The sequence below is a fragment of the Saccostrea cucullata genome, unplaced genomic scaffold (genome assembly GCF_032062105.1).
Source record: "Saccostrea cucullata isolate Sc308-1 unplaced genomic scaffold, CSIRO_AGI_Scuc_v1 ctg1393, whole genome shotgun sequence".
Lineage (NCBI taxonomy): Eukaryota > Metazoa > Mollusca > Bivalvia > Ostreida > Ostreidae > Saccostrea > Saccostrea cuccullata.
The window spans coordinates 37,451-60,288 of record NW_026920387.1 but is presented as its reverse complement, the minus strand read 5'-3'; the positions used below and the strand labels follow the sequence as shown (position 1 = coordinate 60,288).

At 33.2% G+C, this 22,838-nt stretch overlaps 2 protein-coding genes across 2 annotated transcripts in view; one reads left to right on the top strand and one right to left on the bottom strand.

Moving 5' to 3' along the window:
• LOC134248028 (uncharacterized) overlaps positions 1 to 12,129 on the top strand; it is a 66,400-nt gene extending 54,271 nt beyond the window's left edge. Inside the window, exons 42-49 of the mRNA XM_062730445.1 lie at positions 100 to 345; positions 2,592 to 2,783; positions 3,162 to 3,378; positions 4,410 to 4,609; positions 4,781 to 4,927; positions 5,371 to 5,627; positions 6,844 to 6,993; positions 11,491 to 12,129. Coding sequence (XP_062586429.1) covers positions 100 to 345; positions 2,592 to 2,783; positions 3,162 to 3,378; positions 4,410 to 4,609; positions 4,781 to 4,927; positions 5,371 to 5,627; positions 6,844 to 6,993; positions 11,491 to 11,550 — 1,469 coding nt within the window. The 3' untranslated portion in view covers positions 11,551 to 12,129. The remainder of the gene's footprint in view (positions 1 to 99; positions 346 to 2,591; positions 2,784 to 3,161; positions 3,379 to 4,409; positions 4,610 to 4,780; positions 4,928 to 5,370; positions 5,628 to 6,843; positions 6,994 to 11,490) is intronic.
• Positions 12,130 to 14,539: 2,410 nt separating this feature from the next.
• LOC134248017 (uncharacterized) lies at positions 14,540 to 21,872 on the bottom strand. The gene is made up of 6 exons (XM_062730437.1): positions 21,731 to 21,872; positions 20,554 to 20,573; positions 17,401 to 17,653; positions 17,067 to 17,267; positions 16,734 to 16,907; positions 14,540 to 14,745 (listed from the first exon to the last, which is right to left on the bottom strand). Exons 1-6 carry the CDS (start codon positions 21,870 to 21,872, stop codon positions 14,540 to 14,542), a joined length of 996 nt encoding a protein of 331 aa, XP_062586421.1.
• Between the last annotated feature and the right edge of the window lie 966 nt (positions 21,873 to 22,838).

Below are 22,838 nucleotides of genomic sequence, written 5' to 3'. Positions count from 1 at the left end.
CAAATTCTTTCTATAATGTGAAAAATTAAATTCAATTCTGGAGATAAAATTGCTATGGCTTTGGATGATCATTTTAATAAGTGTCTCTGTCTGTTTCAGATAAAATCGATCCAGCTTTGACTTGTCCAAGTGGTGTACTTCAGGCTTATATAACAGAGTACAGCAAGGTGGTGACGTGGCCACCCGTGACTGCTAGTGATAATACGGGTAAAGTGACCTTGACCTCCAACAAAGAAAACGGAGTAGATAGACCAGTCGGTTCACACTTAATTCGCTATGAAGCTCGGGATCAGTCTAACAACAAGAGAGAGTGCTCATTTTCAGTGAATGTTACAAAGCTTGTAGGTAAGATAATAATTTATACAGCTTGCAAAGGAGGTAACAACTGTAATTTCAATCTGCAATTGGGATTATAGCTCCCTTTCTAAGGAGGAAATTCTTCAAAATGGTGTGTCAAATTAAAATGATTTGGAATTCTTATACTGGATTCCTAAACTTTGTAAAATCCCAATAAATGTACATATTAGAAGCTAGCGAAAGGAAAACTTCGGGAGTACTGTGCAACTATATGTGATGTAAATCAGATGTGGATATTTAGAAATTCCAAGGAAATTTTTGCAAAATCAATAACATCAAAACTTACGACTTCCCACTTTATACAAAAAATTAAGCACAGACATGTTTTTTTCGGAAAGACATTTGCCTCCTAAAATAGAAATGTAATTTACTTACCTTGTCATTGGAAATTTGAAAATATTATTTTGTAAAAAAAAAAAAATATCTTGATTCTACAAGCAAGTATTCTGAAGTCGAAATTCTGATTGAGAGTAACCATGTAGTTAGGTCACCGTCTTCAAATATTCTTTCGAAATTCTCAATTAAAAACCAACAGCTTTCCATTATTACCAAAAGTATTTTGTATTCACATTAAGTAGTTAAAAATATATAAATGAGACCATGGAAACACCTGCTGTGTTCTTCAACTCGACCTTTAGGTTGTTGACTACAAATTATCAGTTTTCAATTGTTACGTCCATTCATATTATCTACATCATGCATATCCCAATGGACTTGGAAAAAGATACCACAGAGTCTGACACATTTGTATAAGATTTGAATATTTTACCATTCGACCTTAATGGTAATCTAAGAACAAAGCTTTATAATAAACATGATGACTTTAACTTTTTCGTCAACTCCCCTTACTTATGTAGCATTATACATCTACTCGTGTCAAATGCATATGGGATTTGTTCCCTACTTGATTCGATATGCAAAAGCATACTCTACAAACGAACAACTCAAAACAATACAAAACAGGAGCAGAACAAACACGGACCTCCAAAACATCAGAGGTATGATCATGTGTCATAGAGGAGTAAGTATCCCCTGCCGACCGGTCACACCCGCCGTATCCTTCTTGTCATTATCGGGAAATAATCCGCTGTCAATTCAGTGTGTAAATAATGGCCTAACAACAAGTATGAAAAACGTCATTCAGCATTTGACTCAATGATAAATTGTATTTGCTGACAAGGTCATCATCGTATTCGACCATAGAACTTACGAAATGATGATTTTAAACAAGATTGCTAATATTTTTCATACGTACAGCATGCTCTTGCATATCAAATCAATTGAGATATATAAACACCGTATGCAGGTGATTAAAGTGTGAGGGAAGTTGTCGATTGAAAAGTTAAAGTCATAACGATTATCACACAGCTTGGTTGTTAGATTACCATTAACGTCTTTTCAAGTAAAATTTAAAAATATGAAATAGATGTATCAGACTATGTGGTTCCTATTATCTCAAGTTCACGGGAATATATCGAACCGACATAAGAATGGAAATAACCACTGTTATTTTACAATATATCGTCGATACATGTATATCTAAATTTTGAGATGAACGCACAGCAAGTGAATTCTTCCTTTCACGTACAAGATATTGGGCAAATTCTGCTTTCTATGAATACAAAAATAGATCTGCTAATAACGGGGTGCAATTGGTAACCATGGGAATTCCAATATATTTGTGGAAGACCTGGTCTCATAAAAACTACATCAGTACTTGAGTGTACAATTAAAATGTTATTTTTAACAAATTAATTCTGCAAATGACCAATAATGACAGGCATCTGTCAATGATATAAAAAATATGGACTTATTAATAAATTTATCGTCGTAAACGATTGTGTAAAATATTGAAAAGTTTTTAAGCTGTTGATATGAAAAAAGCTTGTTATTCAGGTCCAAATTTCTTGGAATTTTTAAGTATCCAATCTGATTTACATCACTTCTCGAATTCGTGATTTTTATGATAATTGCCAGGCCATTCTTAAAAAACTGAATTATTGACGGATTTGTCCCTTTTCCCCGATTATGGCAAGATCACACTGTGATTGTGACCGGTAAAGGGGTATAATTTCTCTGCCTGGACACCTGATCATAACTCGTATTTTTAAAAGATCCTTGTTTGCTCTGCTTATAAAATGAATGGTTGTGATGGACGCTTGAGTTTTTAGTTTAATAACTGTTGTTATTTATATATACCTGTATTTGATAAATAAGAACGTCTATTAACACAGGCTGTGAGAATCCTCCGATTCCTTTTAATGGTCTCTTAAGATGTAAGGACGCTCAAACACTAACGTGTCAGTTGGAGAAATGCAACGCCGGTTATATCAGATCCACTTCACACTCTCAGAGTCATGCATGTGATCAAACTAAAGGACAATGGGTACCCCCTTTCCCGCAGAATTTTAGCAACGTATGCATAAGTAAGTATTAAAGTATTTAAAGAAATTGTTTATACAGTAAATTTATCCTTATCGAGAACACGTAGTTATCTTTAAGTCTGTTTAAAATCAATCTTTTTCAAAAAACGTTTTTGAAAAGATTTTCCAATGCAATTAGTTTTTTAAAAGATATAAAATGATGCTTAAAGCGTAAACGGTATTATTTCATATTAAAAGGTTCTAACGTCCTCAAAAGGTTGTAGAAAATAAGGGCCTCGAATTATTCTCTACTGAACAAAATGCTGTATGTTATGGTAATGATAATATGATTACTTTAACAAATATGCCATCATGGCCATGGTTAGCACGGAAGGGAAAAAATCTAACCATCAAGTAATCAAACAATTACATGTTTTTCAGAACCTGGACCCTCAATTATTCAGCGAGATTACACATTTGAATTTAATTGCCCAAATTCGGAATTTGACGCGGGTGACTTGAGAGATTGTATTTCAAATGCCCGTTTGTGTCCAGTTGGCAACATTACACTCTGTGACAGACCGTTCAAGAGGATCGGGAGCACGTCTGTTAGTGGAAGTCTCCTGAACATCACAATGAGGATGGATGGCACTCTACCGTACGGTCACACAAGCTTATCAAATCCACATTGCACTAATGCTTACTTACATTATAATAAATGCATTGGAAATCATTATTTTTATGCTAGGCTTTAAAAATTATTTGAGCAGATATTAATTAAAATATTTATAATATTTTTAAATCCCCCTAACACTAATTATTTGTCGAATCAAAACTCAATTCAATTCAATTCAATTCAATTTATTCACTCAAAAACCATGTAAATGGTACATGAGGTACAAACATATAAAACATATATACATAAAATACAGCGGGTCAAGCAAAAGGTGATAATTAAGGAGAACAGACGATACTATTGATTTTAGAAATAAATGTACATAATTGTTTCAAAGACGCAACATCATTTTGGCACATGACTTCACAAAACTTGATAATATTTGGATTAGAGCAAAATTTTTGGTTCAAATAAACTTTCCTTAGTTGGTTTAAAGCACTACACTCTAAAATATAATGATACTCATTTCCTATCTGGTTACTACTACATAAGCTACAAACTCTTTCATTTCTTTGAGTACCATTCCATCTACTGCAGTACCTGTTTCAATTGGAAGGTGGTGATTTGTGGTTCTAAACTTAACAAAAGTTTTTCTAAAATTAAATGATAATAGTGTTAAATATTTTTCGCACTCAAAATTGGTTTAAAAAATTCTATAATTTTTTGAACTTTTTGAAGATTCTTGAACTTCACTATTCCACTTTTGAATATATTGATCTTTTAACTCGAATCTAAAGCCAAAGGTAATGGTAACACATAATTAAACTGTAATAATTAAATATGGGGTACTGTATAATGATGCGATGACGATTTATAAGTTAATATCACATTGTTTTGTACTAAACTGTATGCTGGTATTTTAATTATAAAAGCCATGTTAAGTAAGGATTAAAAATGTCATATTTACCTCATTTTATACGAGTAGTCTTTTACTAAAAACAAACATAACGATATTCCGTAATTGACCTCTTGTATAGATTGGTGTAATTGTTGTTTGTAAATCATACCCGTAGGTATGGTGAAGATAAAAGCAGTCTTGTACAGAAGATGGACGCTGCCGGCACTGCCATTGAGCTGTTCTTTCAGTTAGGTTCTTTCAAAACAAGATGTCCAAAAATTTCATGTCCGTTCAGGAAAACCTTTTCCACTAGAGACATAGGGACTTGTGAAGTCGGTTCCGTGGTATACAAAGTTGGAAACCAAGATGTATGTGGTAAGTTTTGTCAAGCCTTATAGTTCTGTGTACATGCATATGTATGAAGTAAACGAATTCTGAGGCAAGCTGCTGCATTAAGAGTACCTGATACAACTTATTTAATGACTAATGCTTATGCATAATAAAGGATGCATCACCAAAAACGTCATCAGTACTTTTGTTTTGCAGCTCCATGTCCTGCTGGATGGTTTTATGAGGGAGGCAAATGTACGGAATGCTTGCCCAATACCTATCAGGATCGACCGGGTCAAACATCCTGCAGATCCTGTCCGGATGGAACCATTTCCTCATCTGGCTCTTTTCTTGATTCACACTGTATGTCTGAATTAAGCTATTGTAATAATCATGATATTGTTTGAGTTAAATGAGCACATCTTTTCTGATTTTCAAGATTTAGCGGAGATATGCAAAAGTTTTCGAAATGTTTGCGGACATCGATCATCGCATTTCAGAAATCAGTAACAAGATCAACCATGAATCATATTGAATAAATCTTAGCAACAAATTAAATATTTTACGTTTGTAAATATTCTCAAATTGAATATTATTGTTAATACAACTGTGTATGTTTTTTTTATATGAGTTTAACTTTCTCCGAAAATATTTTGAGCAGCCCTTATGTAGTTCGTTTCTGTGTTTTAATTTATATTAGTTTTATTTGAAATAAAAAAGAATTATAAAACTAAAATTAACAAAAATTATCAAAATCAAATAGAAGACGCATATTAGAGCTTATTCCTTTATGATTAATTTTTCAGGCAAAGCTATGGAGAAATTAGAGGGCCCTCAGAAGACCTCGGATAATACGCTCGTGATAATTGTGGCGGTGGTGGCGGTAGTGGTTATCGTCCTTATAGCAGTTATCGTGGTTATATGCTATAAAAGACAAAAATCCACAGGAAATGACGCCAAAATGGGTAACTTTGAAAATCCCGCGTTTACAGGTCACAGGAACTCTGGCTTGATGATGGCGGAACCTATGCCGGAGGAATATGACCAAATTCCTGCAGATAAGGTACATCTATGTAAAAATGTACTAATTACAATATAGAATTAACTATCTTAATGGTAACATTATTTATTTCTATATCTTTAAAATAGATTACTTCTTTTTTAAAAAAAACAAATTAATGTTCAACCCCAAACCATGTTACATTGTTAAGTAAATACGGATTATCAAAGTATGGCGCCAAACCTTATACAAATCAATACTCAATTTACAATTGAGAACAGAGCAATTTCAAAATCAGATTAAGATTATTCTAAACTTTCCAAAACCATAATTCAATGTTATTTCAAGATTATGCTCTATTTCCTAAGATAACGATGACATCCATCTCCAATTTGCATTTGAACTGATTGAATTGGTTGAAAGAAATCATCAACATTTTTGCGACGCTTTTGTCATCGGTTTACGTGAATTGCCTGCATAATTGACGAAATAGTTGAGCTAACTGAAGCTGTACACGATTTGTAAAAAGTATTTTTCCGCCATTTTCCATCAGACTCTCGCTATATCTGAGGACCCCTATATAAAGGACCTGACTTTGTCACTGTTCAGTGTAAACAGTCGACACCGGTGTAGAGGGACTTATGATATACAGCACTGGATAGCGAGAAATATAACTATATTATTATTCTAATGCGGGAAATAATGATACCAAAGAAACTTACAAAAGTTGTACATGATTGTGCAGTATACGAACAAACACAGATACACTTAACTGCAATTCATTGTAAACAAAGGTAATGCATGAAAACCAGCACGAACACAGGTCGACATTCCACACCAATACCCGTGTTAATAAAGCAGTCAGGTGTACGAATACGATGAGTATACTCTCGTGTTGACATCCTACATAATTAATTTATATTGAAAATTAAGTATGCCTATTTACAAGTCGTGTTGAGCAGTTAAACAATAAAATGCTTTCTTTGGTTGTTAGAACGGAGAATTATTGTTGTTTCATTGATGAAACATCCACTGCTCAATAAATCTGTACAAGTAACTAGTATATCCTTTTTGCTGTTAACTGAATGATAAACCATAATAATTTCCATAAGAAATAAAGGAGATGATATTTAATGAATATACGTATATATAAATAAGTCAATATTTCTGGACAGGAATAATCACGAAGTGATATTTTTAAACTTCTCACACCAACAAACACAGAAGAAGACAATTTTCTAATTCAAATATGTAAATGTAATATTCTTTGGTCACACAGATGTTGTCAGAATCGCAGCTGCAAAATCACAGCAAAGGAATGTATGAAAGTTCAGGAGCAGTCTCAAAGAATGAACACACATACCAAAGTCTGAGCGGGGCCTCCAACAAGGCATACCAGGAACCGGACTACGAAGCTCCGAATAAAAGAGTGAGCAGTAATTACATGACCCTTACGGAATGACTTCCTTTATATTTACATTCCCTTGCTTTCATTTTCTATACAGATGTCTTGTGACGAAAATGATGTAAAAACTAACATTTATCTGTGATAAAAAAAAATTGATGATACATTTGGGTAGAGATCTAGTAAATGATTTTAGACTGTTTTTTTTTTGGTGCCAGTTCTATACTGAAGTTTTCAGTTTTGTGTAAATTCAATCATTTTTAATGCATTTATTGAAATTCATATAAAAAAAAATTAATTGGATACCCGTATAAAATCTATATTTTAAAGGAATGGACATCAACATATAAGATGTCATTTTCTTAGATTTTTTAGTCAATCTAGACACATTTTATTTACATTTTATTCAAAATTCATTAAGTTCATGTTTTTATCATTTTTATTGAAAGTAACTCTTATTTTTTTCCTGTTGTTTTCCGAAAAAAACCCCTCAGAACAGCTTATAAGAGAGTGCATTTTAAAAATCATGAATAAAGGAATTCTCATCTAACATAACGAAAGCCTCTAGGTACCTTCATTTACTAGTTCTGTACCTTGAGTGACTTTTATTTCTGATACAGCATGTATTTTTATGACAGAGTTTTGTACATTTTCCTGACTACTCCTGGAATGCTGTAACTGTTTTCTCTTTTAATGTTACATTTTGTATGTTATTTTTTTATATTTTGTTATTAAATTCTGTCAGCATGAAAAAGTTTGTGAAACATTTATTGTCCTTGTAATAAAGAATTCAGGGATATTTGGCCTACCCGTCTGTCTGCAAAAAGTATAACCTTTTGAATGGTTTGTCCTACATTTATTTTTATTTCACGATGTGAATAACTTGTTAGAAGACCTTTCTTGTGGTATAAATACATGTAGTTTTTATCTCATGACTGACTATGGACAAGTGAGTTGGTTTTACAGGAATTTCAATAAATGCGGTTAAAGTCATGAGTTCTTTGCCCTTGTTAGTTAATCTAGTTTATCATTTGGTCGTCTTTTGTTTGATTTGTTTAAAACTGATTGTCAAGCCTTATTTGAATACTGAAATTGAGTAACTGACCCGGAAAGCTTCATCTATCTGATCAAAATATACGGCTCAATTCGGGTGTGAACGGGAAATGCTTAATTCCCTTAGGTATGTGAATTTCCAGCCCTTTGTGATTCAAGCCCAATGGAATTTTTCATAATGAACATACTAAACTGTAAATACTAAATAAGTAAAAAAAGTATTTCAATAGAAATCTGAATAATTAATTGAAATGCAGCTAAATGTGATACCTTATACATGTATATTCTTTACGGTGACGTAGTTCTTCAACCTCAAACATTTCCTTCTATTAATGATGAGTCGTCGTATTTTTAAAAAAAAATTAGACAGTGACTAAAATCAGAACCAAATTAGGACCAGGAAAGGTGGTTAAATTCATCCACTTTTGGAATGCATCATATAAGACAATACTTTGGAAACATTAACTTGATAAGGAGATGCACCTGATATGATTCTTTTTCCCCAATCCTTGCATGTCGTATATGTTGATGCTATGAACATATATAAACACCCGCATGCTATGTTACACTTGAATATTGTATGATTACTTAAATATTTACTAATCTACGGTGTATTACTTAAGATTTTCTTGATATAAAACATAAATATCACCATTTGTAAATAAGCAAGAAGTCTTCACGATTGTTCAATTAAACTTATGGTAACCAAGTGAATTCTTACCCTGTATTGTTTGAAGTGTATTTAATCTTCGGTATTTCGATCACTTTTATATCAAATAACACGGATATATTTGCCAAATAAAAAAAAAAATTATCTTTTTCGTCTTTAGCTCTGGTATGAAACCATAAAGAGGTATTTGAAAATCGAACGTTTCGACAAACTCCAAATTAAACTTTTTTATTGTGACACTGAAAAAGATGGTCTGACATCTGACTTTCAATATTTATAGGATTTTGGAGACCAGGTCTTCCAACGGTCTATTGAAATTCCAATAAATACCAATTGTGCCCTGTTATTAGAAGACCTATTTTTTTTATTTATACGAAGAAAAATTTGTTCAAACCTTCATACATGAAAAGAAGAACACACTTACTGTAGCCTTCAACTATAAATTTAGATATATCGACGACGCATTGTCAATTAACAATGATTATTTCCATTGTTATGTCGATACGATATATCCCGGTGAGCTTGAAATAAAAGATACTTTAGAGTCTGACACATCTGTTTCATATTTTTAATATTTTACTTGAAAAGACGTTAATGGTAATCTAACAACTAAGCTCTATGATAAACGTGATGACAAACTTTTCAATCGTCAACTTCTCCTTACTTATGAAGCAATACACCTTCATCGCCTGTATACGGGGTCTTTATTTTCCAGTTCATTCGATATCCAAGAGCATGCTTTATTTATGAACAATTTTACAAAGAGGTAAATGATCGACAAACAAGTTGATGAAACAGGAATATTAGCAGTCTCGTTTAAAGTCATCATTTGGAAAGTTCTATGATTGATACAACGATTATGTCAGTAAATACAATTCGTCATTTAGTCAAGTGCTGCCTCTTTACATACTTATTGTTAGGCCATTTAATACATGAATTGTCGACAGATTTTCCCGTTACTTCGCGATCATGACGAGGAGCACATGGCGGGCGTGACCGGTCGGCAGGGAATGATCACTCCTCCATGGCACTTGATCCCAGCTCTGAGGTCCGTGTTTGCTTTTCTCCAATTTTGTTTGTTTAATAGCTTTTTGAGCTTGAATACTGTTCATTATCTCCATATACCCGACATTTCATCTGTAAATTATAACCAAAGAGGCTTCTTTCATTAATTCTTATGAAACGAGTGACAGTCGTATTCCGCAGCTGTGGCTGTCTTCTTCAGGGCCAATATGACAGAACAGGAAAGGTTTATATTCACAAGTAAACAAATAAAGTTGATTTTCCATGGACTTTTGAGCTCGATTACATTCACTCTATTTCATTTTTGAAAAAAAAGAGATGACTGTGAATAACGTACAATACAAACAAATACACACAGTGTAAATAATACAGCGAAAGTCATATCTGAGATATTCTTATCCTGCTGAGATCAGCTGGCAGAAAAAAATCATAACATTTACAATATGTCAGTTTGTTTGCTAACATTTCTATGGTGCGTCAAAATTTTGACAGATATGTCAAAAGGATGTTCTTCCTATTCCAAAAATTACAAAAAATAGTCAACCAACGGGCAAGGGCGTAAAACGAAGGTGACAATGCCCAATACCATTATGTATACATGTTGTGCATCAATTCTACAAGGCTTTAATCATTGTCACCGATATAAACATTTTTCTGATATTCGAACAATTTCTAAAACAATGTAACCTTTCATTAACAAAGAGTTGATGAAACAAGGATATTGACAGTCCTGTTCAAAGTAAACATTTCGAACGTTTTACTTTTGGTACAATGTCCTTGTCAGATATAACAAAATATGTCATTAAGTCGAACGCTTTTAATTGACGTTTTTCATACTAATTGTAAGACCATTATTCACATACTGAATCGTCTGTGGATATTTTTGTTTGTCCGATCACGAGGAGAAGCATACAGAGAATGATACCAGTCGACAGGGGATGCTTGCTTCTACATGACATCTAATCCAAGTTCATGATTTTATAGGTCATAGTGTTTTCTCTACACACTGCGTGCATTCAATGGACTTTTGGAGATAAATAACTGTTCGATATCTCAATTGTTTACAATAAGCTCTTACATCCAGAGTTTTTACCGATATCAACATTTTTTCACTTACCTCCTCCTTTGTAACAATTATTCTTTAGTGTTATAAAACATAATTTCAATAAGCAATTTAGACTTGATATATAACAACAACCAAGAAGTATGTATAACAACATCCAAGAAGCTGTTTAAAAAAAACTACTAACAGCATTATTATTATGATTTCCTCTAACAACTAATATCATACTTAAGTGGAATCTCTCTTTCCAATAAAATGTTTTTGCTTTATTTTTCCACAAGTTTCACCAAATAAGTTAACTTTTTAGTTGTTAATACAAGATTTCAAATTCTGAGATATATATACTAAGCCATTATTGTATTGCACAACTTTTATATGTTCCAGCTTACTGTGTCCCAGATAATTTTAATAACCTTGATTTCTTTTAATTTCCCTTTGAAATCTTCATCCATGGATACTGATAAGGCTTGTTTTTTCTTTTCAAGCATAAACTTTCATGTTAAGTTTTGTTTTATTAATCAAGAAACATATATTTTCAACATAATTTATTTTGATTTAAGAAATTACATTCACTGTAGAAGATCATATCCATTTTATAAGCTAACTATTCATAGTAGCTGGCTAACTTTCATCGCAACTTAACCAGGAACCAGCCAGCTCTTCTACATTTTTGAACTGTATTTAAATTAAATGTATATCATTATTTTATAAGCTATTGGATCCCGGCATGGTGGATGATGATCATATGTACAGCAAAGTGAAAATGCAGTGAACGTCAATGACCTTCAGTTACTTTCACTCCAAGGGACTACATTCATAATACAACAAAATTTTTGTAATTTTTAAAAAAGTTTTAATTGTTAACACGAATAAAAATATTCACTGTTTTCGAAGCAGAAATACATAATTTACATGTATACTTTTTCTTTGAGTTTCCAACAACGGAAGTTCAGTATGTATATATCATAAACATTTATTTTGGATATGTATTTTAATATTTAGCACTTTACATGTTATATTGTTCAAAATAAATGTTTCGCTGAAGTCAGCTCAATTTAAAATGTTTGTTTGACCTATCCCGACTCAGAATACTAGTAAATAAGTCGGTAGATAGGTGAGAAAATTATTTTTCTCATTGAAAATTTCAGTTTCAATGCTAAGATTTTAAAATATATTTTCTAGAATACAAAAAATGATCGCTTGGCCTGTAGGAAAAAAAGTTTTGAGTCGAGCCATTTTAAGCAAGTTTGGGAGAGAGCAACCAAAAAAATTTTTTGATGGCTTAGTAAAAGAGAGTTGATATCAATTTAAATTCAGTGAAATAAGTACGGAAGCGTAAATGGCTCTACACTTGTTGTGTTATAACTTTGTATATTGTCTTATATTTTAAAATTTATCAATATATAAAGTGTTAATATCCGTTATTCCTTATTTATGTACATATTGTTTTAAGATTTCTTAACATAGTAGAAGGCAACTTCTTTTGTTCAATAGATTTTATTGCTTTAAGTTTTATCGACTGAAATAATATATTGATTTTCAGATATCGATTAAAACAAGATATTTAATCATATCGATATAAAATTGTTGATATGATAAAATAAAGATATAGTCATATCAATTTTAATTTATTAATATTTGCGATAAAGAAGTCAGAATAAAGTGTTTTATAATTAACTTGGCGGGGGCTGTCTTAGATTAAATTGAAATTTTCTTCCTTTTGTCAGCTTTACATGTAGAAAGCTTATGTATCATGTCAGCATGTACGATTAAAGGCAAATAAAAATCAAATTAAAAAGTATATTTAAAAAAGGGAGATGGAGACAAATTGAAAGTTATAGATCACCATAGTGAAAATCTGGCTATTGCACCGATCACCACTTTTGAAGAAGGGGAGACAAGAGTATCTTTGTGCCCCTCATCCAGCTATAAGCCCCCCCCCCCCAAAATAAAAAACTGAGTACAGCAGAGATCCACTGATATGTCCCCAAATTTAAGGTTATTCTCGCACTTAGATTATTAAATCCCTTGGGTGTTTTTCTTGTTATAAATTTATTTTGGCTGACACTACACTTTCCTCCTTTAAACTTTGTGACTAAGCTTATACAGATTGGCTGAAATAACAAATTATTTTATATTATTTAAAGCAATAAGAAGTTAGATCTGGTGTTATTATATTTTTATGCAGGGGGGAGGGGGGCTGTGACAAAATGGCTACACTATTGAGGTTGCATTGATTTCCTGTATCCTATGTATATCACATTTAGTTAAACATCATTTAATATTCTTTACAAAATACATATATAATTAGTGTTACTTTTATAATAGTGTTACCCGGTACTTTATATTTTCAGTGACTCATTAGCCATATAACAAAATTGAACTCAAGAGAAGCTTTCCTAAAAGCAGTGAAAAGTAATATATATATCAATATATTAATCCCCCTTAAAATATATGTACTAAAAGATTTCCTATGACAATGCATATAATTTAACTGTTATGTCTCTCCATCTCCATTTTTTCATGAATATTTTTTGTTTCATCCTATAATCGTACACGATAGCAAATACATGGTACATAAGCTTCCTGAAATGAAGTGAAGGTTAAAAACTCAACCAAGTTAATTCAAAAAGACCTTTTTCTACTTGTGCCCCCTAAATTTCATATATCTATATCGATATAACTGCATTTTTTTCTTTAAATCGCGACAATAATTGATTAACATGAATAAATTTTGTTTATATGAAATTTGAAAATTAGTATAATATTTTAATGCTATTTTAAAGAAAAATTTAAAATTATTTATTACTTTGGAAACATAAATAATTTCATTTTTAATTTAAAGTAATATACACCTTTAAATACAATTTCGAAATTTGCGACATAAAGAGTTAGATATTATAGTACCAACAGCGTGCGCAACGTCAAAAAGTTTTTAGTCGAGTCATTTTTGCAAGTTCGGGAGAGGGAAAGCATAATAATTTTTTGAATGCCTTATAACACAAGAGAGTTGATATCAATTTAAATTCACTGAAATAAGTAATAAGACAATCTAATATTTTTAAAACAAAAAATTAGAATTATCGAATGTAGAATGCGAATTCTTCTGATTACATCAAAGAAGGTAAGACTGTAAGAAGAAATTCTTACCAAAATTAGTTATTTTTTCTATGGAGCTGAAAACTTCAAAATGTAATTTTCCTTGCTGATCTTTGTGCATGTTTGTATATGCTTTTATTTTATTATTTCCTTAAATTGAATTGTCATATGTTCACATATTCAAATAAAATATTTTTTCCCGATTTATTGACAAAAAATTCTTTTTAAACTGAAATAAATCGCTATCTATACATTTCGGCGATAAAGATGCTAATGATAACTTGAGGAAGCAACAGACAGCGAGATACAGAAAAACTAATCTAAGCAAATAGCTAAAAATATCAGAACCTTCCCTGAGAACATAAGTCATTTTCTTGCTACAGGAAAGATCACTCCCACACACACACCATCAAAACATAAAGAAAGAGGTGCACAATGAGATTGACTGTATAAAATACAGATTGTATGAATTTTTTTTTCGTAGTAAAGTAGTTGTGGAGATGTAAGGAGTGGCAACCTTTACAATATAGAAAGAATGACAATGTCCAGATTTTGCAATTTAAAAAAATCGAAATATATGTCTAACTCAAGATAATATATTGTTAGATTTATCCTCGGCGAAACAGAACTGACCACAACCTTTATGTGACCACTTACCTTGCTCAAAAACAGCCACCACCCTGCCCCGAGTTTAATTGTGCCGAGGGTCGAACATCGGTAGCACTGATTCTTTTCCTGATTGCTTTTGACGTGGTATTCTTTAAAACCTTCAGGTTCAATTTTAATTCCTCCAATCGCTGATGTAGTTTATCTATTTCGTGTTCCTCGATTGGTATAGAACCGATCATTCCGCAAGGACACGTACACTCTGTAAAAAAAAATGTTACTTCTATTAATATTCTTTAGATATTTAGAGATTCAACTTGGGAAAGACGTTAATTGTAATATAAGAACTAAGCTTTAAATATGACAAACGAGATGACTACTCTCGACGATATGTCATCTTCCCTTACTTACATGTGTGCAACAATATAAGGACAGGTCGACAGGGGAGGCTCACTCGTCCATGGCACCTGATCCTACCTCTGAAGTTTTAGAGGGCTTTTACTGTTTGTTTTCTTCATATATTTTATTGTATTCACAAAATGTTCTTGACGTAAGATAGGAAATAAAAACAAAAATGACTCAGAAGTTATATTTAGGATTAAGCCAGGTTCTTGGCGAAAGCAAACGCGTCGAATTCTCTAATATAACTGTAATGCAATTTAATCAAATAACGCACATCCCACTTTTGGACTTAGGCTGCGCTAATCGAGAAGAATGTAACATCATGATTTGTTTCGACTAGTATATGCGTCGATTTCTTAAAGCTTAACACGATTCATAAAAGGAATGTGTCGCTTTATCTGAGAACCCCTATATAAAGCGGCTGACTGTCGATGTTCAATATAATCAGTCGTCACCGTTGTACCCGGACAAATCTTATACAGCACTCGGTAGGACAAATAGTAATTATGTATAATTGTGTATAATTATTTTCAAATGCAGATGAGTAAAATACCAAAGAAACTAACTAGAATTTCACAGGTCAGTGCAGTGTACAGAGTAACAAAATACACATAATTGCAATACAATGTAAATAAAGGTAAAAAAAAATGACCAACACGAACACGGGTCGCCATTACACGCCGGTATGCTTGATATTAAAACAGTCACGGGTAACAAATGCGAAAAGTACATTTATATTAACAAGAGGCCCAGGGGCCACAGCGCTCACCTGAGCACATCGGGCTTGAATGTACTCCCCCCCCCCCTCCAGGTGTTCATCATTTAAACAAACTAGAATCTACACTACTTGAGGATGATTCCATATATATATCACTAATCATAGCTTTGAAGTACTTGAAAAGAAGATTTTAAAAGGTTTCCCTATATATCCCTATGTAAAACACGGCGGGTGTGACCGGTCCATTTTGGCCCCACCCTAGCACACCTCTGAACTTTTAGGGGTCATGATTTGAACAAACTTGTTTTAATCTACACTACCTGGGGATGATTCCACATGAGTTTTATCTTTCCTGGCCCAGTGGTTCTGGAGAAGAAGATTTTAAAGATTTTTCCTATATATTCCTATGTAAAACTTGTGTTTAGCCATTTTGGCCCCACCCTTGCCCCGGGAGGCGTCATGATTCTGAACATAACTGTGTTGCGACTACTTAGGATCAAATTCCACATGAGTTTCATCTTTCCTGGCTCAGTGGTTCTGTAGAAGAAGATTTTTAAAGATTTTTCCTTTGTAATCCTATGTAAGACTTGGGTCGGCCATTTTGGCCCCACCCTTGCCCCAGGGGTCATGATTTGAACAAACTTGAATCTAAACTACCTGAGGATGCTTCCACATGAGTTTCATCTTTCCTGGCCCAGCGGTACTGGAGAAGAAGATTTTTTTAAAATGCATTTAATTCTTAACAAATTCATGATTATCTCCCCTTGGAAAAGGGCGTGGCCCTTCATTTGAACAAACTTGCTTGAATCCCCTTTAAAAAATGATACTTTGTGCCAAGTTTGGTTCAAATTGGCAGTGGTTATATGTAGAAGAAGATGAAAATGTGAAAAGTTTACGCCGACGACGACAACGACGACGACAACGACAGACGACGGACAAATTTTGAAAAGGCGTATGTCTAAAAATTACAAGTCATCTTCAGCTTTATACTCACTGAGAGATGCCGGTACATTATTTGTGTATGATTATTAGGGTAAGATATATATTAACCTTTAATTTGATATATTTTACCCATAAATATTAGGGATGACGCCTATAAAAAATACCAAGAAGACATTCTTAGTTCTTACTTTTACAAACTGGCGGATCACCATTCCATTCTCCTTCTATGGTACATGTTTGATTAAGGTTCCCCTCTTCGTAATAACTTTCGGGGATACATTTGTAATTCACGGTTCCTCCAATGCTCAAGTTTTGGTGAAGAATTTCAACATTGCTGATATTGGTCTCTGCGCACGTTATAACTTTAAAAATAAATATATGTACATAAAATGCAAATAATAAAGTTCACAACAAAATATAAATAGATGATTATTATTTTTTGCTGTCGCAGAACAATTTTAACCGAGAAATTAAATTACAATTACTGCATTCCTAATTATTAATGAAAATCAGAAAATCACCTTCGCATATAAGAATTTCGCCATTCCAGTGCCCAGCATCATTACACGTCAGAGTTGTGTTTCCTGACAAGTAGCGATATCCCGGCATGCATTGTAGATGAATCTCATCGCCAAGAGCATAGATTGATTCATTACATTTGTTGTACTTCTTGATAACTGATACTTCGATATCAATGTATGGTCTATAAACGCAAATCGGCACTATGGTGTAAAAAAAAAGATAACATTATTGCTAAAAATGATACTTTTCACTTGATCAGAAACAACATACTGTAGCACGAAATTACAATATACTGCAGCACAAAATTAATATTAATTGTAGAAATAAACTAACCCGCTATATCGTGAACGCTGATTAAGATATCCACATTGTCGGTCATTTGTTTCCTATAGCCCCATCCCCACATTTCCCCCATCATAAAGATTGCAGCTTCCTTCATTTTTCTCTTGTATGGGTGGGGAATCCAGAAAGCCACTGATGTGTCATTGTATCCATAAATTAGTCCTCCATAAGGGGCAGACTCAGTCATTACAGAACCTATACCGTCAAACCGAAAATTCTTGTTAGGACCGTCCCGCACTTCCATCTGTAAAACAGAGATGGAGAAATTTGATAACAAGTATTAGAATTCGATTTCACCATCAATCAGGGTAGATGTAGTATCTAGGAATACGTTTTTCGATTTAGATACGTCTACTGTAAATTTGATCGACTGATGAAAGGTGTTGGCAAACGTAATGAATGCCTCGAGGCTCTCGCGACATTCCACCCACTTCATCTCTATATCGTCAATGAAACGCAACCAGCTATGGGGCCTAAATGGTGCTTGAAGTAACAAGTTGCGTTCCAGTCTGCCCATGAAGACATTGGCATAAGACGGTGCCATTTTCGTACCCATAGCAGTGCCATTAACCTGCAGGTAATGTTCTCCATTAAACATGAAGTTGTTGAACTTGAGAACATGTTCAAGGAGCTTAGCAAGGGACTCTGTAGAAGGAATTTGTATGGATCTACTATCCCAGACTTCTCTACAGGCTTCGATACCCTCATCGTGCGGAATATTGGTGTACAAGGATGTGACGTCCATAGTCACGAGGAGGGTATGATCTGAGAGGCCAGTAGAGGGCGTCTTGTTAATGTAGTCCGTGGTGTCCTTGAGATAGGATGGCAAATTCTCTACGTGTGGACGGAGATGTAAATCAATAAATTCAGAAATTTTCTCCGTGGGGTGTCCAATTGCGCTGACTATGGGGCACCTGGCATGCCTTCTTTGTGTATTTTAGGAAGCAGATAGAATTGTCCTGGTCTACAGTCAATAGGATTTAAGGTCTCATAGACGTTGATACCAATCTCATTTTTCTCAAACATATCGTCAAGAGATTTGGTAATGGCGGTGGAGAATTCTTTAGTGGGGTCAGAGTCTGCACTTATGCAAAAGAGGCTACAATGCCCGCACCGTACAAACAGCTATTGATGAGATGGCAGGACATGACAGGCAAAACCTATTACGCTACAAGGAGAAAGACAATAGCGGTAGGGTCCCTCTGGTAACCACATACCATCCCGTCCTTAAGAACCTTAGCGGTATCCTTCAAAAGAACCTACCAATTCTCCATTCAAACAAACGAATGGCAGAGGTCTTTAAGGAACCCCCATTGGCTGCATACAGACGCCCAAGGAACCTAAAGGACATGGTAGTAAGAACCAGACTGGACAACCCATTACCTAACGGGGGCTTTAAAACTTGCTCTGACAGAAGATGTCTTCTTTGTAAGCACAGTACTGACACAGACAGTTTTAACAGCCCTGTCACAGGCCGCAGCTACAAAATACTAGGGAATTTGTCCTGTCATACTGACAACTGCATTTATCTCATCAGTTGCAAAGTTTGCTCCAAACAGTATATTGGTGAAACAGGAGATCTCCGCAGGAGAGTCAATAACCACCGTTCGACCATTAGGACCAAAAAACTCAATGAACCCGTTGGGGAACATTTCAACCTTGAGGGTCACAAATGGGAGGACATGACAGTAGTGGTGATTGACCATAACCCAAGATGGACAGATGCTCAGAGAAAAAGCAAAGAAAAGTTCTGGATGCACAGATTGAAGTCATTCCGCCCTAATGGTATTAACAAGCTGAATGACTTCACCAGAATGAACGTAAACTAGACCCAATTCCTGATGATACCAAACAAGATTATTCTCTCAATTTAGTGTAAACTCTACAGTTAATTTGCGCACCAACTCTCGAACAACCCACATAACTATATATTGCTTTCGCCTTTGTTAATTATTTCTTATTTTTTACCGATAATTAGTCTTAAAACATTTCAAAATTTATAATGGATCATAATTCATATGTTTAAATATCCCTGCCATTTATATCTTTGATTTTTCTTTATTAAGTAAAGTTACGCCATTTTGAGAGAATGAAACAATGTACGATTTACTGATTGTCGTAATTAATTAGCATAATTAATTCGTTCAATTATGTAAATCGCACTTCACCCGAGTATACCCGATAGAACGGACGCATTTCATAGCGGTCCGGATTTCTTTCTTTATTATTGTTCTTAAAAATCTCGAATTCAACATGTAATTAATTATGTAAATATCTAGTGTTTAGTAGTTCAGTAGTAGTGCTAGTTGTTTTTGTTTCTATTTTTCCTTTGTTCTTATGACTTTTTAACTTTTCTTCTTTGTCCTGAGGAAGGGACAGGGCGTCCCGAAAATTTGACAATTTTTATTGTTCGTGTCGTTGGTCATTTTTAGTGCTATATATATATATATATATATATATATATATATATATATATATATATATATATATATATATATATATATATATATATATATATATATATATATATATATATATATATATATATATATATATCCAAAAGAAATGAAATATCTCAGTGTCCTAATCAATGTTATAATAAAATAAAAAGAAAATATAAAGGAAATAATAGGTTGCTTTAAAAAATATGTCAAAAACTTGCTTTTCGATTAAAACTAGAATCTGCGGCGCTATCATACAACTATCAATTATTTGAGAAAATTTAGTGAATTTTCTATTCCTGACATTTCAATTTGATGGATATAAAGGTTCTGTCTGTCTCTTAAATATATTGCATGAAGATTGTTTTATATATATATATATATATATATATATATATATATATATATATATATATATATATATATATATATATATATATATATATATATATATAAATATATATAAAATATATATATATATATATATATATATATATATATATTGTGTGTGTGTGTGTGTGTGTAATCTGTAAAAGTTCATAGAGAATTAGACCTTTATAAAATTAATATACATTTTTCTTTTGTCTTTAATTTTAATCAAGAAATTCTTTTACGATTAATGCCTCACTCCAAAAAAAGCCGGTGGAACCTGAAATATTTTGCCATGGCTTTTGAAACAGAAGGAAATGTCATTTCAAGGTACAATCAACTTCTCCTGATTTCCTGCAACATATAATTTATGTAAAGGTTTTTTAAAAATTAAAAATAAGGCTTTTTGTTTTCCAAGTGTAATGGAAATAATTGGAATATAAGACACTGGACACAGGCAAAAACGAATATAACACCTCTATCCAGAATACATCAACGATTTCAATGACACCAATTAATTTCAACTCCGCTTCACGACGATGCTCTAACTAGAGGCCCATTCTGGTACCTCCACCACCCTTTCCAAAATAGAGGGTGGGTGGGTTATTTTTTGCAAGTCGTATATGGTACATGGAAGAATAAGGGCTACCACATAGATCCTTTTAGGTAATGTGGATTTTAAAAAAAAGTCAAAAGGCAAAACCGTCTTCATGGTAAGTTAGGGCAATTCGTCTGCAACTTTATGACCGACCATAAAACGGTCAACGTTTCGAAATGATATTGCCAAAGAAAAGTTTTCCGTAGTATATATATTTATATATTTACATTTCCAATAAATTTCCCCATGATTCTTTACAAAATAAAATGCAGTATATTTTCTCATGAACTACATCACATATGTACCACGAATCAGCATGAATATCTCCATTGTTACATCATATTACCGCACTTGACGTCAAAAATATAGTCCACACTTATTTGCTTTAAAAATGACAGTTGAATGGCAAATATCTATGACAAGAATAATAATGGGTTAATTTTTGAAGATGCAAAGTGTAGAACTACAACGTGGCCGGTATATTTAGTTCATAACCTCATGAATCTTCAAAAATCAAATTCATTTCTTAAATATAATAGCACCAAGACAAAAAGTCCACTTATACAACACAAACAAGGAGCAAATCAAATACAGTTCCAAAACATCATAGGCGGGTTAAAATTGAGTAGTGGGAATCCACTAATTCGTCCACATCCGCCAAAAATCGGGAATCGAAATAACAGGAAAATCAGTCGATAATGGCCTAACAATTAGTTTAAAGTAAGTAAACATTTGTCTTAATGATAGATTGAATTTGACCACGAGGTCATTGTATCGACCATAGACATACAAAATGAAGGCTTTTAACATAGAGCTAAAGCAGTTTGCTCTAGGTCTATGCTTTTAAAGAAACAGTTGGCTTTCTTGTTCAGTTACTCGTCATATATAAAACCCAAGCCACCATATAAGACACCTCCATCGTCATCCTTCTGAGCGGATCCAAAGCCAGGAAAGACCCACCCGTCTCTTGGTTTGGCTTCGACCTTAACCAGGAAAGGAAGGTCACCCAGACCGCGTGGATTTAATTTCCCAGAGCTTGACAAGTCGGCTGTCATGGTGATCCACTCACTTATAAAGCTTGGTGTAGTAGACATATACTCTGCCTCTGATAAAGAAATATTGTTGCATATTAATTTTTATTTTCATACGAATTACCCTCCTGCTTGATTGAGAATGAATAAATTTGTAGGGAATATTTATTCTGCCCTTCATTTTCTATATATTTTTTTTAATTTACAAGAACGCCAAAGCGACTCCTTAAAGGATTACTAATTATATTTTAAATCGATTTATTAATTCAGTTCAAGCTTTAAGTTATAGATCCAGTCTCCAGTAATCTGAAGCCTTTAGAAAAATATATATGGCATGTGTGTGGAACCATTCGAATTTATATAAACAAATTAATTTAAGTAACCTGGAAGCTTCATTAATGTGGACAATTTGCTCCTGAACACAAATGCCCAGATTAAGAATCTGTAGTTCTTACCAGAGGGAACAGAAATCCATAAAAGAACTATTTGTAATTTTCTTCAAATGTCTTCGTGTCCTATCATTATTTTCCTTCGAAGACAACTAGAACTTGTATTAACATGTAATCCTTAAAAGACACTTTTATAATATTATTGAATTTCTTGATTGGATCACTTTGGCAATTTAAATTATACATTAAAAGAATAAAGAGAAGGATAATTGTTAACATTCATATAACTAGGTGCATATGCAGATGGTTATCCTGAATATGTAAAAACCCCATTTGCTTTTTCAAAAAGTGCCAAAAAATCATTGAAAATATACTAAGTTAATTGACATTTTTCTAGTCCGTCTAAATCATTTTGAACCATTTTTTTTTAGTTTTAAGTGTATGGGAATCCGAAATAATGATTTCTTGACACCCCTTTGTCTGACGTGTGTCTCAGGATCTATTACATCAGAAAGAATAAAGACAGAGCTTTGTAATTAAACACCTGATAGACTGCAACTTTCTCTTATGATCTGTTTCAGATATGCATGGATTATAAAAT

Coding starts and splice junctions, on each gene's coding strand:
- LOC134248017 (XM_062730437.1), bottom strand. CDS start 21,872: ATGACAGCCGACTTGTCAAGCTCTGGGAAATTAAATCCACGCGGTCTG. Junction 17,654..20,553: donor GAAATCAGGAGAAGTTGATT/GTACCTTGAAAT, acceptor TCTGTTTTACAG/ATGGAAGTGCGGGACGGTCC. Junction 17,268..17,400: donor CAGCGTTCACGATATAGCGG/GTTAGTTTATTT, acceptor TTTACACCATAG/TGCCGATTTGCGTTTATAGA.